This window comes from Nicotiana tabacum, chromosome 17 (genome assembly GCF_000715075.1).
Source record: "Nicotiana tabacum cultivar K326 chromosome 17, ASM71507v2, whole genome shotgun sequence".
Lineage (NCBI taxonomy): Eukaryota > Viridiplantae > Streptophyta > Magnoliopsida > Solanales > Solanaceae > Nicotiana > Nicotiana tabacum.
Window position 1 is genome coordinate 8,610,916 of NC_134096.1, and position 15,032 is coordinate 8,625,947.

Sequence of the window (15,032 nt, forward strand, 5' to 3'; positions counted from 1 at the left end):
TAGGTTATTGTATTCTATTATTAGTTTAATTGTTATTAGTTCATGAGATGTTAATTAATAATAGTTTTCTAGCATGAATTATTTTTATATGATATATAAGATAAACATGTTAGAAAATGTTGAATTTCGTTTTTATGTCACGTGCTTGTTCATTACATAATTTTGAATTATTTATTACATGTGATGTAAATTAATTTAGGACTAAGCATGTAAACAAATTGAACTAAATTCACATGCTATAAAAGATTTGATCTTTATGTTATTAAAAATTATTTTAGTAACAATTCCCTCTTACTAAAATTTGAGCTCTTAAATAATAAAATATAACATATTTTATTGTAAAGTTATCCATCAAAATAAATAATTTTATTTATTTCTTGTTTATAAGGAGCGGCCTGACAACTAGGAGACTTATAGTTCGAGAATATGTTAAAATTATTTATTGCATAAGATGCATGGATTGGAAGAATTATTTAATTTTACACTAGACGTCTGGACTACCCGGGGGAGTATAAAATTTAATAAGTTCTTTGCCTTCATGATGGTTGAACTCAACTATGCCAATATGATCGACCTGACTACTAGGAAACTATTTGACATAAAGCTATTTAAGGATATTGTATGGGGATACAATTGGTAAGAGTACCTACCTTTAAAATATATGTGAGAAACGACTTGACTTCTAAGGGGCTCATACATATTGTTAAAGGATTAAAAGAAATAGAGATTTCTTAAACTATAATGAGGGTAAATAGTTTAAAATAATTAGTGAAAATATCATTTAGATAAAAGTTCATGTCTTTATGATATATGTAAATATGTTCTTATATTATTGCCTTTTCTTTTCCATATTTTAGATTTCTCAATATGTCTGTTATAACACTGTGTGAAATACTACTTGAGACCAACAAGTTGGTAGGACCAAACTTTGATGAATGGTATAGAAATTTGAGAATTGTTCTCATGCATGAAAAGCTCATTGATGTGATCGATAATCTTGCAAAGATAATCCCACCATAGAATGATGTTCAAGGCACCAAGGTTTTGTCAGAAACACTTGGAAGAATGCCTTGATATTAAACGCATCATTCTCGCTTCTATGAGTTCTGAACTCGAGAGGAAACATCAAAATATGGATCCAACTGCAATCATTAAATATGTTAAGAAGATGGTTGATACACAGTTGGACATTGAAAACTCTCCAGTTGGATCCCTTGTCAATCATGTGATTGTTCTTGCCGAAAAACATGAGAAGTTGGGGTACAAGCTTGGTGTATTTGAACATGGAGCTTCAATCAGTGCGCGTCATAAGTTAATTTTTTGTCTACTAAGGCATCACCTTCAATCAAAGTGTATTTGTAAACAAACTTCTCTTTCATGGACTGAAAGTTGCCACCTGCAGAAAAGAAGCCACGATTAGAAAATACAAGCGATTAAAATGGGATGCTGTTCAAAATTGGAGAGAATTAACTATAGGATGATTTAACCTTTCAGGAAAGTTGATATTCTTAATGCTACCAAGAATAATGCCTCCATTATTCTGGACAAATTCATTATTGTGAGAATAAACACTGGAGGCCTTGAAGATTCAGTCTGCAGAAGCTACACCATGTATAGTGAAGGAGGTAATAGCCCACATTTGGATTAATTTTTTCAACTTCCCTTATATTATCACAACTACCAGTAGCGGTAGTACTCAAATTAAACATCTTTTTTCTTAGTGGGAATTCTTGTTTGAGTGCAACACTGCATCCTTATATTTCACCTCTTTGTCTAAAGTTTGAGATATGATATCCTGCATTGATATTTTAATAGGCACAAGAGGATTTATAATAACTCTTACTGTTGCAAATGAGGCCTAATGTTGAACAGAAGCACCTATTAAAACTCTTCGCTCGTGCAGCCACTAAAGATCCCATTTCTTGTTGCATTAGAATTCCATGATTATCTGAACAGTTTTCACATGTTAGTGATGGTATTTCTTGAAAGATTTACAAAACTTGAAAAAACTGAGATATAGGATAACCTTCATTGAGGTTGCCAACACTTTTGTTTCTTGCCCATCATAGCAGAGAGTCAGCAATCCCATGTATGTTTCTTGATTTGCAATCTTTAGCGTCGATCTAAAGCTGATGTACTGGCAAAGGGAATTGTATCTCGTATTCATGCGCTCTGCAAAGAAAATTACACTGGTCAAAGTCCATCACATAAAATGAAATAAAGGAGGTAATAAATTCGTCTATACTCGCATTTTTCCAAGGGTAAGAGCGCTCAATACTTACTCCTGACCTGAAGCTTGTCTTCTCCCATCATATCTTCAACATATTTCTTAATCTCCAAAGCAGAATCTTCCAGTAGAGGGCTCCATGGGAGTTCGATAACTTTTAATGAACAAATATCCCCGAAACTAGGCGGAATCTCCTCAAGCTTACAACATTCGCACAATCGTAATTTCTCAAGCACGGGAAAGGATTCCTTTCTAACCTCCCACTTAGCAAGAGTCACTCGCTGCAACGTCAAACATTTGAGATTCTCGAAGCTGTCTTCATCCCCCATGTTCCATTCTTCTCCATCGATGATTACGCTAATAAGTTTCAGCTCTTCAAGGTTGGGCAGTCTTGCTATTGTTGACAGTGAATCGGATGTCAGAGGAAACTGACGCAACGACAGTTTTTTCAAACTTGAAGGGAAGTGAAAATTACACAGTCGATTTTCAAACTCGAAGGGTGCGATATCACTTGAATTTGAACTTTGAAAAGTTACTGCGATGATTTCTAGTTCATTTAGGAAGTCCAATTTCGGGAACCAATATCGCCCTGTTGAACAATCCCATGATTCCTTGAGATCAAATCGAAGCTCTTGAAGATTGGGAAACCTTTTGAAAATATCCTGTGTCTTTCGAATAGGAAAGCTCGAGTAGCTCTAATGTTGTCAAGTTCTCTAGCTTTGGGTCCTCTACTGTCAATATTGGTTCATTTGTATCCAAATCAATGAAGGAACCGGCATATACGTTCAGCACTCGTAATTTTGAAATATTCCAAATAGTCGGTAGTAGTAGCATGGGTTGATTACCGTTATTCAGAGACAGAGTTTCAAGATTCCAGAGGTTTGAGAAAGATGAAGGCAGAGATTTAACTTCTGTCTGAATGTTTAAGAACCTCAAATGAACCAACATGCATATTTCAGTCATAACTTAATTCTATAACCCTCATCACTTCCACTTTCTTGTTAAAAATGAGGGACTTCAAATTATATTGAACTTCATGCCACACTCTTTTTCTTTTCCTTCCCTGCAATGACTCCAGCAACCAAATCAACCACCAAAGGAAGCCCTTTACAGTTTTGGATTATTTCTTCTCCAACATCCAATAGTTCATCAGGGCAACTTTCTTTTCCAAAGACCCTTTTCTCTAATAACTCCCAACTTTCTTCCAATCTTAGCAATCGAAGGTCAAGAGGATCACTGTGGCGTTGTGCATGCAAAGCCACTTCCTTTTCTCGAGTCGTCAAAATAATTCTACTTCCTTTCTCAACTTGAGGAAAAGGTCTTGTTAAATCATCCCATGTTGTAGTATCCCACAAGTCATCTAAGACAATAAGGTACCTCTTCCCAAATAGCTTTTTCCGTAGCTCATCAGCAACATCAACATTCTCACTGAATTTCGAAGTTGAGCTAGTAACTTCATTAAAAATGTTCTCCAACAACTTCTTCTCGTCATATTTTTGATCGACTGTACACCATGCACGGATGTCGAAATGACTAGAAACCAACTTATCATTATACACTTTGTATGCCAAAGTAATTTTACCCGAACCCGGCATACTAGTGATCGAAATGACATCTAGCATTTTTGGTCCACCGGTGAAATTCCTAATTATCCAATTTGTCTCCTCTTCAAAACCTACGATTATTTGCTCAGCTAATGATGACTTGATTTCAACTGGCTTGTTGGGAGACTTTTCAACAATGAGGCTCCTGTTTTTGGGAATCTTCTCAAGTAAGATCTCTAGGAATAATCTCCAAGAGTAGATATGCTAGCTTGAAGAGTCGAGAGGCTCCATCAATCTGATCATTCCAATGGAAGCGTCCTATTCTCTGAGCCATTAGTTGAAACTGATGTAGGACATGTTCAACAATCTCATGCCCAACACAACCATTCACTATCAACCCATGGAAATCTCTTATATTGCCACATACATTCTGAAGAATCTCATATTCAGTCACTAAAGGAAAAACCTGTTCAGTACGATACTTGGATAAATGATAGAGATTCTGGAGGAGGAAATCCAACTGCTCCGCAGTCATGGTGGCACTTGATTTATCAAGAAGACATGAGCTAATACAATTATCCATATTCTCCACGAGGCAAGGAAGGACATGATGCATGTCTTGTTTCAACCGCATGCAGTTGCCAAAATCATACAAAATTGTTTCAACCTCTTGTCTTTTGAGATTCATTATATAATTAAACTTTTGCAAACCGGAATAAGAAAGCTGTACATATATACAGAAAAATGTCAGCTCCAATTTCAGCTTTTCAATTAGATCCACGTCAACAACTTTTCAGCATATTCCATTCTGATCCACCAATATTGCCTCGCCATGGCTCCACCAATATTGAGTCCGCTTGATCGTAACTCACTTGATTTCCCTTCACATACATAACAGATTAAATCAATGGCTCCATTATCAAATTTTATCCCTATATTGGTAGTATTATTTTTCATTAACCCCCCCCCCCCCAAAAAAAAAACAGAATGAATATAGACACAGTCATGTAAAAGAAGAGATGGCAAGGTACCATTGTTGGCAATTTGCTTTCATTTTTTGTTATTTTCCCTTTCTTATGATCACCCGATCCTGATCCCTATATAATGTGTCAGAAGAGTAACATAAGTTAATTGTTTAATGAAAGGGATTTGGGCCTGTGTGCAAGTGTGTGGTGAAGAAAATTAAGGAAGTAGAGGTGATTAAGCAAACAAGCGAATAATCACAACATACGTCATGGGTTTCAATTATTTCTTCAACCATAGGTTCATTTGGCTTAATTGTTTTATCTTCAGGTTCCTTTGCTGAAGCAGAGGGAGTAAGTTTATGCAAATAAACACCAATAGCATCAAGGTACTCTCCACAACGCCCGTGAGATCCCTCAATAGCTCCAACTTCTTTCATCACAAAATGAAAATGGGGTTCCACCAGCCTCAGACCCAAATGGTCCATAATTCTTTGCATTAGTTATAAAACATAGAGAGTTTATAACCAAATGGCTACCATAATGTCTAAATGTCCCCTTGATGCCTGTTAAATATTCCAATGGAGGCGCCTTAATGACAACCTGAGATTATTGCAAATCACATATCGGTGAAATAAGTAGTAGAGTCAGGAATTCTGACAAAAATTCAGAGAAAAGTGCAAGAATGTCACATTAGGATTCGAAATCAATAGGTGCATTCTTATCCTTAACTTGAAAGGTGCTTACAACAACAACTCAGAATAATCCTACAAAGTGGGGTCTGGGCAGGGAAGTGTGTACGCAAACACTATTTTCGAAAGACCCCTGGCTAACTTGAAAGATGCTTATATAACTATGAAGTTTTGTTGTATACACAGAAAATGATGCAAAAAGTTGCTATACTGCCATGTTAAGTTGACCTATAACATGTGATTTTTCATATCAAGAGCCTAATAAGGTAACTTGGAGGTTGTAAAATAAATGAATAATCTGCTATAACTAGTTTAATTGTCTTGATAATTAACTGTTATTTTTACACAACTTAAGCTCATTGCTATGACATGACACAAATTTAACTTGAGAAGAATGTTCTAATCATGAGAAATAAATATGTCAACCATAATTTTTCTGGACTTACCTTGTCTCTTCGACCTCCATTCCCGCCAAACATTGGTGAGTCTATGGTAGTACCTTGTTCAGTAATGGTTCTTAACATGATGGAGTCTATAACATCTCCATGAGCAATCAATATTTCTTTAATGTGACTTTTCAGCTTGTAATTCCATTCTGATCCACCAGTATTGCCCCCCATGCCTCCACCAATATTGAGTTTGCTTGATCATAACTCACTTGATTTCCCTTCACATATATAGCAAATTAAATCAATGGCTCCAATATCAATTTTTTATCCCTATATTGGTAGCATTATTTTGCGGTGAAAAGGAAATAGAATGAATATAGATACAATATCATGTAAAGGAAGAAAAGGCAAGGTACCATTGTTGGCGATTTGCTTTGATTTATTGTTATTTTCCCTTTCTCTTAATATTTCTTATGATCGCCTGATTTTGATCATCCCTTTTTTAAAGTTATTATTCTGTTTAAGGTGCTAGAAGAGTCAATTAAGTCATTAGTTTTATGAAAGGGATATGTGCTTGTGTGCAAGTATGAGGTGAAGAAAATTCAAGAAGTAGATGTGCTTAAGCAAACGAGGGAATAATCACAACATACGTCATGAATTTCAATTTCTTCAACCATAGGTTCATCTGGCTCAATGTTTTTAGCTTCAAGTTCCTTTGATAAAGTGGGAGGAGCAAGTTTCTGCAAATAAACACCAATAGCATCAAGGTACGCTCCACAACGCCCGTGAAATCCCACAATAGCTCAACCTTCTTTCATCACAAGTGAAAATGGGGTTCCAATCTCAGACCCAAATGGTCCATAATTCCTTGCATTAGTTACAAAACATAGAGATTTTATAACCAAATAGCTACCACAACATCCAAATGTCTCCTTGATGCCTGTTAAATATTCCAATGAAGTTGCCTCAATAACAACCTGAGATTATTGCAATTGGTTAAATAAGTAGCAGAGTCGGTAATTTTGACAAGAATTCAGTAAAGTACAAGAATATCACATTAGGATCCAAAATCTGTGACCTAAAGCAAATTTGGACACTTCGCCTCTTCCTTTGCATTGAGAGGATTCAACTAACTTAGATATATAAGAAAATTATATTTACCCTTTCTACATAACTTTTAGATGACGGGGATTCAATTAAACCCGTAGCTCTGCCGGCCTTGTGTTAAACCCAAGTGAGGATCTATAGTGAAAGCAACCAGTGTGTTCTTATCTTTGACTTGAAAGATGCTTATGTAACTATAGAGTTTATGTTGTGTACACTGAAAATGCAAAACAATGCTAAACTATCATGTTAAGCTCACATATAACATGTCATTTTTCATATCTTGATAATTAATTTTTTATTACAAAATTTAAGCTCATTCCTATGACATGACACAAGTTAACTTGAGAAGAACGTGCCAATCATGAGAAATAAATATGTTGACCACAATTGTTTTGGACCTACCTTGTCTCTTCGACCTCCATCCCCGCCAAACTTTGGTGAGTCTATGGTAGTACCTTGTTCAGTAACTCCATGAGTAATCAATATTTCTTTAATGGGACTTTTCACCTTGTAATACCATTTTGATCCACCAGTGCCTCCCTATGGCTCTACCAATATTGAGTCCGCTTGATCGTAGCTCACTTGATTTCCCTTCACCTATATAATAAATCAATGTCTCCATTATCAAATTTTATCCCAATATTGGTAGTATTATTTTGCAGTACAATCATATAAAAAAAGAGATGGCAAGGTACTATTGTTGGCGATTTGCTTTGATCTTTTTTCAATCACTTTCACTTAATATTTCTTATGATCATTCTATTCAAGTTATTCATTCTATATAAGGAGTTAGAAGAGTAACATAAGTCATCAGTTTTACGAAAGGGATATGTGCTTGTGTCTAAGTATGAGGTGAAGTAAAGGAAGTAGAGGTGATTAAGCAACGGAGGAAATAATCACAACATATATGAGAACTAGTTAATTAATTTATCCGTCTTCGCACTGTCACAGAAAATTACTAGTGAGTTATTAAGTGATCATTTTATAAATTAGTCCATAAATAAAAAGGAGAAATATGACAAATACTTAAACTAATTTTTACATATGTCTAACTTTTAACTTTTTAAGTCTATTTCATATTCCTCTTTATTGTTTCCTTTTTAATTCCAAAATATAATGGAAAAAATAAAAAATATTGTCATTGTTCTTGTACGAACTTGAAAAAGAATTGGAGGTGTTGAGCAAATACGAAGGTTGTTGAAGTTTTGAAGTTGAGATTCAAGTGCTAAACTCATTCTAGATCCTTAGTTGCTGATGAGATTCGAAAATGGAAAAAGAATTTCGAATATACCATTGTTGAAACTTAAAAAATCTTGAAGAACGAAAAACGAGTTAGTTGAAGTTCTTGGTTGTTGGTCAAATTGATTGCTGGGATTTGGTGATGATGTTGTTGTGAAATTGTAGTTGAAATTAAGCTTGATTGGTGCCGATTTAGTTGAGTTTTTGTTGAATTTTGAGGCCCAAAATTAAATTTGAAGCTCTTGAAAATGTGTGATAAAATGTTCATGAAATCAAGTGTGTTTAGGAAGAACGGCTCATGAAAATCAGTCCTGAGACTGATACATGGCAATTTCGTATAGGTTACAGTCTTTTTCTTTAAGTTGCTATGCGCTTGAAGGAGGTGTTTTCATGTTTGGGTTCAAGTCAGCACATAAGATGCAAAATATTTTGAAAAAATTAAATTTAGAGGGGGTAATAAGACCCCCGAAAAGAAAAAATGTATTGTTGAAACTTTAGGTTGGGAGGGTACTTGTACCTTTTCCCAACCAAAAAAAAAAGATGATAAAGCATTAAAAAAAAGAGTACCTGATAAATTACTATAACCATTAAACCCAAAGAGAAAAATGAAGGGAAGAAAGCAACCAAAGGAGGAAAAAGAAAGATGCTATTATGAGTATCTAAGATTACGATTAATACTGAGAAAAGTTTGTTTTATTCTTCCAATTATGTTGTAACTTAATCTTTTTATCGAAAGATTGATAGAACCTATTATTAATTGATTGATATAATTATTTTATTTGATTGATCTTGGCTTATTGCTAATTGTTGTTGTTTTTCAAGTGGAATTGCCATGTTAAACAGAAGAAGGAATTTAAGTGTGAAAGTTAGTTAAACTACTTGTGATCAGGATTAATTAAGAGAATATTGTTAATTTGATTATTTGATCGAGTTTATGCCATTATCAACCGCTATATTCATGAGAGCAAATTAATAAATTAAGAATCCGAAGTAATTGGAACTAGGGGTGTACAAAGAAAATCAATAAATCCCACCAAATCGATAATCTGAATCAAACTGGAAAAACAATTCGACTGTGATTTGGTTTGTATTAAAAAAAATAATCCAACCACAATTGATTTGGTTTGGTAACTTAAAAATTCAAACCAAAATCAAACTAACCCGAGATTACATATGTATATTTTAAAAATATTGTATTCATAAAAATATTTATTATAATATAATTTATAAATATTTAATAAATATTTTAATAATTTATGTATTTTAATATAATTGTTCAAGTTTGAGCTTATAATTGGCGAATAGTCCATATAAGTGTTCGGTTGGGCCCAAACAAAATTGAATAAAAACAAGGAATTTTTATATTCTTATACACTGTTTGAAACTTTATTACTCTCCCTACTCAAGTTTCAATTTAATTACATCATATATACAAATTTACTAATTATATACACTTTAGGAATTAAATGAGTATCTCTTTATATTAGGAATCAATTATTTCACATCCTTATTCTCTCTCCCTCCTGCGCTTCCTCTCTCTCCGTCTCTTTCTCTCTCTCTCTATGTCTCTCTCTATCTCTCAATCCCTAATTCCAGTAATGTAGAGCAAAGGAAATGAGAGTAGCAATTCCATCATTGACAGCCATTAAAAACTTTGAAGCTTTGAATTCGAATTTGGGTTTTCAAAAATTATTATTTGTTTGGATTGGGTGTTGTTGCAAATAATTAAGAATATTGTTTGGAGTTTATATCTCAATTTTGAGGGTGTTTTGGTGAAGATTAGACTTGATTTTGGCTGAATTTCAGATTGAATCTCGAAGAAGAAGAAGACATGACATACATTATACTTACGAAATTGTAGTGAAATTAAATTGTATTATGTTCTTTATATATTTTTTTATTTAAATATTGTATGAAAGTTGAACAATATTGTATAACAATTGTATTTAAGTTGTATGATATTGTAATTGTATATAACTGGGTAGAAATAATGTATGAAAGTTGTAGATAAGTGGTATAATATATAATTAGTTGTATGAAATTTATTTTTACTATGTATAAATCATATACAAAATATACAAAAGACATATTGTATAAAATTTGTATAAAAATTATATTTAAGTGGTATGATATTGTAGTTGTATATAACTGAGTAGAAATAATGTATGAAAGTTGTAGATAAGTTGTATCAAGCTACCTCCTCCTTTCTTTTTTTACTATTAATGTTAAAATTTGCTTCATTCTATCCTAGTGGTCTCCGCCGTGAGCTATTTTGATATTCTTTTTTTTCTCTTTTCTAATGTCTCTTCTAGTCTCTATAATTTTAACGAGGCAAATTATTTTTTTTTCTCTCCATTTTTGTCGAATAAGAAAAGGACAGCATAGTCTATCAACTGAAAAAACAATACCGAAAATTTAGAAGGATGTTAGTCGTAGAAACTTAGCCATCGGTGGCGGACACAATTGAATTCGAATTTTCGACTCAAGCTATATACATCAGTTGACATCTGAAGGATTAGATTATCTAAATCCCTAAATATAAGTTCAATCTGGAGAGAAGAGGGGAGAGAGGAGAGAAAAAAGGAAAATGGTGTAACTAAATTCTTGATTGAAGACACAAATAATGGATTGAGAGACTTTTAAGGTGGATTGTATATATTTTGTAAGGTGGGTTGTTCTGATGGTAAGTACCCTCCACTTCCAACCAAGAGGTTGTGAGTTCGAGTCACCCCAAGAGAAAGGTGGGGAATTCTTGGAGGGAAGGATGCCGAGGGTCTATTGGAAACAGCCTCTCTACCCCAGGGTAGGGGTAAGGTCTGCGTACACACTACCCTCCCTAGACCCCACTAGTGGGATTATACTGGGTTGTTGTTGTTGTTGTATATATTTTGTAACTAAAATGTGTTTAGGTCGGGTAAATACCAAAACATGAATATTGTTCGTAATAAGGTTTCAAATAGTGTATAGGAATGAAAAAATCCCTAAAAACAATCTAACAAAATTGTGAAAATAGCACGGGCTAGCCAGTTTTCGGACTGGTAATTGAAAATAATCAGCGTTTGCAAAGTCATTGAAAAATAGCCACTATTTTACTGCAACACGGAAAGTTCCAGCATAATATACTGGAGATTGGTGCACTTGTGTATGAGCTTCCAGCATATTATGATAGAACTCCCGCACACGGAAAGTTCCACCATAATATATTGGAGATTTGAGCACCTGTGTATGAGCTTCCAGCATATTATGCTGGACCAGTATATTATGCCGGAACTCTAGTATATTATGCTGGAAGTTCAGTATATTATGCTGGAAGTTCACATGTAAAAAATTCGAACTACAGTATATTATACTGGAATATTTTTCGAATTTTGAACAGTATTTTCGTTCAGATTTATCTTTATATGAAAAGTGACTAAATTTAGGAACGGTAAAACAAGAAGTTTTACCTTTCACCAATATATAGGAACTATAATCAATTATTTAGTTATTTAATTTTATCGATGCTTCAATTAGTTCTTTAACTTAATCGTTTTATTTTGGTTTAGACCGTTAGGTGAAAAATTTATTAGAAATAGTTATTAGACAGTTGACTCAAACCAACACTACTAGCACAAATTAATTATGACATACCTCAAAGTTTGCTAATTCCCCTTTCTCTCTTTCTCCGTCAATTTGTTTTCCTCTTTCCATGATCTGATGTATAAAAAAACACATAAAACTTTATCAGGAGAAAGAAGTAAGAATACAAAGAAACTGAAGAAAGAAGCATAAAAAGTCATAGCAGAAAACATTTTTGCAGATATAGCCATGCATAAAAAGTAGTAATTATTTTTTGAAGAATATTTTCCCATCCGACTACCAAAATTAAACAAACTTTTCTTAAGTTATTAGAGATAAATTGACTAACCTTTTTAGTTGATGTTGAAGATGAAAAATCTGAGAAATGGCTTTAGAATGAGGCAACAGAAAGTATGGAATAGTTGCTACTTTCTGTTTTTGTGTATGTATGAATTCTCCCCTTTTTCAACAAACCGACAGTTTGAGATATGAAGTTGAAAATTCGTGTGGAGGAGAAGAGATAAGGGTTTAAGGGCACCAAATTAAATCATGAGGTTAGGGAGAAAAATGACAAAATATGGTTGGGCATTAGATTTGAAATAAGTCTTAAATATATTTCCGAGTAGTTTCTTTAAGTTATGTAAAAGTGAGCAATTATATATTTGATAAATTGTGATGGTTAGATTTAAACAGAATTGTGAAATAAAAGAGATAAAGGGAACTCACATTTGAAGGTGCAGGTTATATAGTTTCTGCTATTTTTGTGGGTGGTCATATTTGGCTAAAAATTCATATTTTTGCATGTAATTTGCCTTGCATTATGGCTTGATCTTGTTAATTTTGGTGTGAATATTTGTGACTCGAGCTTAATGATGGTATTTATATGTGTAGGAGTCAATTTGAAGTGATTTGAAAAGTTTGCATGCAAATTGAAGTAAAAACGGAAGAATTTGAAGGAAGTACAAGTTTGGTGCCAACGTTCGCACCAGGCATCAACCAAAACGTCGTTGACAGCAGGCTAAAAAGTTCATTGTCCAGCTCTGCACCAGGCGCAAAGCTGACGCCCAGGGGCGGATTTCGTCCTAATTCAGATGGGACTTGGTGATTTCAACCCTACACATCCCCAACATCTATAAAAGAGGTTTTAAACCTATTTTGGGAGGGGGGGAGGGCATGGAGCCGCCGTGGAAGTCGGAATTCATCAGATTCCATCTTTTTTCAATCAAACTTAGCAATCTTTACGTTTTTTTTGTAGATGATTTGTTGTTTTGCTATCATGTCTATGTGGAGCTAAACTTCGTTTCTAGGATTGTGGTTGACATGAATATTGAAGTTTATTAATCACAACATCTTTAATTTGAGTTATCATCTTTGATTGTTTCTCTAATTATGTGCATAATTTCTTAATTTTTTGGACAACAGTTGAGTTCTATTTACTATATATGCTATGCTTGGGAAAGCCGTGTTTAGATTAGAGTAGAATTAGAGAGAGCTTGTTTTTGAACCCGTGGCTCGAGGAAAGATTTCTCGGTTATGATAGGAATATACCTAACAGTCTTGCTTAGTTGAATGTCGTATTTTCTTCGTTCAAGATAGATTCAATACCATAGGAATATACGATTGATATATTGTGGATAGTCATATACTAATGTGGGAACATGCTATTTATAAAAACGATCCGGTCAACTAAAAACCATGGATAATTCGGATTAACAGGTGCAATTACGAACTCAATAGGATTGATAAACTGACCGCAACCCTGTAATCTATATCTCCCTTGGTTACATGTTTAAATTTCGCAATAGTAGTTGTAACAGAAAACCACACTTTTGATTACCTTGAGCAGTAAATCTATTTTAGTTAGCTTAGTTAATGATTAATCTAAGTCTTTGTGAGTTAGACATCCGACTTTCGAGTCACTTTATTACTTGACGGTCACGTATACTTGCGTGTACTTCGGAACCAATAAATTTTTGGCGCCATTATCGGGGACTTAGTTATTGATTGCTTATCTAAATTAAGCTTTTAATTGATTTCTGTTTAAGTTTTTAATTTTCTTAGTTAGTATTATATTTTTTTTTTTACATGGCATCTTGGAATAAAAATTGTTTGAATGATGGTTATTCTTATTTTGATGATCCTTGTCCATATTGTGGAGGACCCAACTGGTGAAACAATTGTCAAAATATTTCTGGGAGCTCAGTGCACCATCTCAATCTTATGAGTAGAATATTTGTAATATGTGTGGTGGTCAAAGTGGCCATTGGGATGGCTGCCCTGATTTTTTGTTATCCTTCTCCGAACCCTTATTATGATGTTTTTAATAATTTTTATGAGTTTGATAGGAACAAAGGGGAGAATATGGAATATGATACTCAGACTATGGACATGTTGAGGCAATTAGTGGAAAAAATTGTTGAACACCGAAAAGACTTTGAAAATCTCAACGTGAGGAAATTACAGGTGAGACGAGACACTTAATAGAAGGAAGAGTTGAACTGGGACAAGAGATCGAAAAATTCGGCATTGCTATTAACGACTTGGGAGCTCAATTAAATGCAAAGGTTGATGCGTCTAACGCCCAACAAAATAGTTCTAAGTTGTGTGAAGCTGAAAATGGAGAGTCAAACATTCGACCATACTTTATTGATGATGCCCATGTTGAAAAAAGTACACTAGAGCCATGTGAGGAAGTGGATAATATTGAACTTGAAGACTCTAGTATGTGTACATATGAGGATGTAAATAGTGACGCAATTCTAAAGTTGGGGTATATTGGTCCTCATTCCATTTATTTTTCGATATTGTGCTTGGATGATGACATGGAAATCGAGTCATTTGAGCCTTTGGAGGAGCCAATGGACGAGGAACAAGGTGCTTACAATCTTGAATTCGTCGTGCCAGAGAGACAAAATTACATACCTCATCTGAAGTCTAAGAAGTATAGAATGCGAAATTGGTTACTTGGCCCAATTAGATTTGTACCTCCACCCAGGGAGTATAGCAGAAAGCTTGAAGCCAAATTGGGGTCTCAATTCATAAGTTCGAGATGGAGATAAAACGTGGTTCTAGGCGTGTCACGACGTTAATCAGGCGCTTGTTGCGAGACAACCTAGCTTTACTGCTTTCTTTTATTTTTATTTTTTGTCGTGTTTGTTTTTATTTTGTAGGATTACAAGCATGGAAAGGATAGCCATTGAAAGTGTGCAAAAGCGAGCTAGATGGTGAGAACTAAGTGTGGGGTGCCCGCACAAAGGATCATGCCTGGGGGAAGTCTGAGTACCCCATGAGCCGCGATTGCTTCGGCCTTTGGC

The 15,032-nt window shown here is 34.3% G+C and overlaps 1 protein-coding gene and 1 pseudogene across 1 annotated transcript; both read right to left on the reverse strand.

Annotated features, from left to right (window-relative positions):
- Positions 1–955: 955 nt before the first annotated feature.
- LOC142171511 (jacalin-related lectin Calsepa-like) lies at positions 956–12,336 on the reverse strand (annotated as a pseudogene).
- LOC142171684 (putative late blight resistance protein homolog R1A-3) lies at positions 3,262–3,822 on the reverse strand. The gene has a single exon (XM_075235370.1). The coding sequence runs from the start codon at positions 3,820–3,822 to the stop codon at positions 3,262–3,264; it is 561 nt and encodes a 186-aa protein (XP_075091471.1).
- Positions 12,337–15,032: the final 2,696 nt, after the last annotated feature.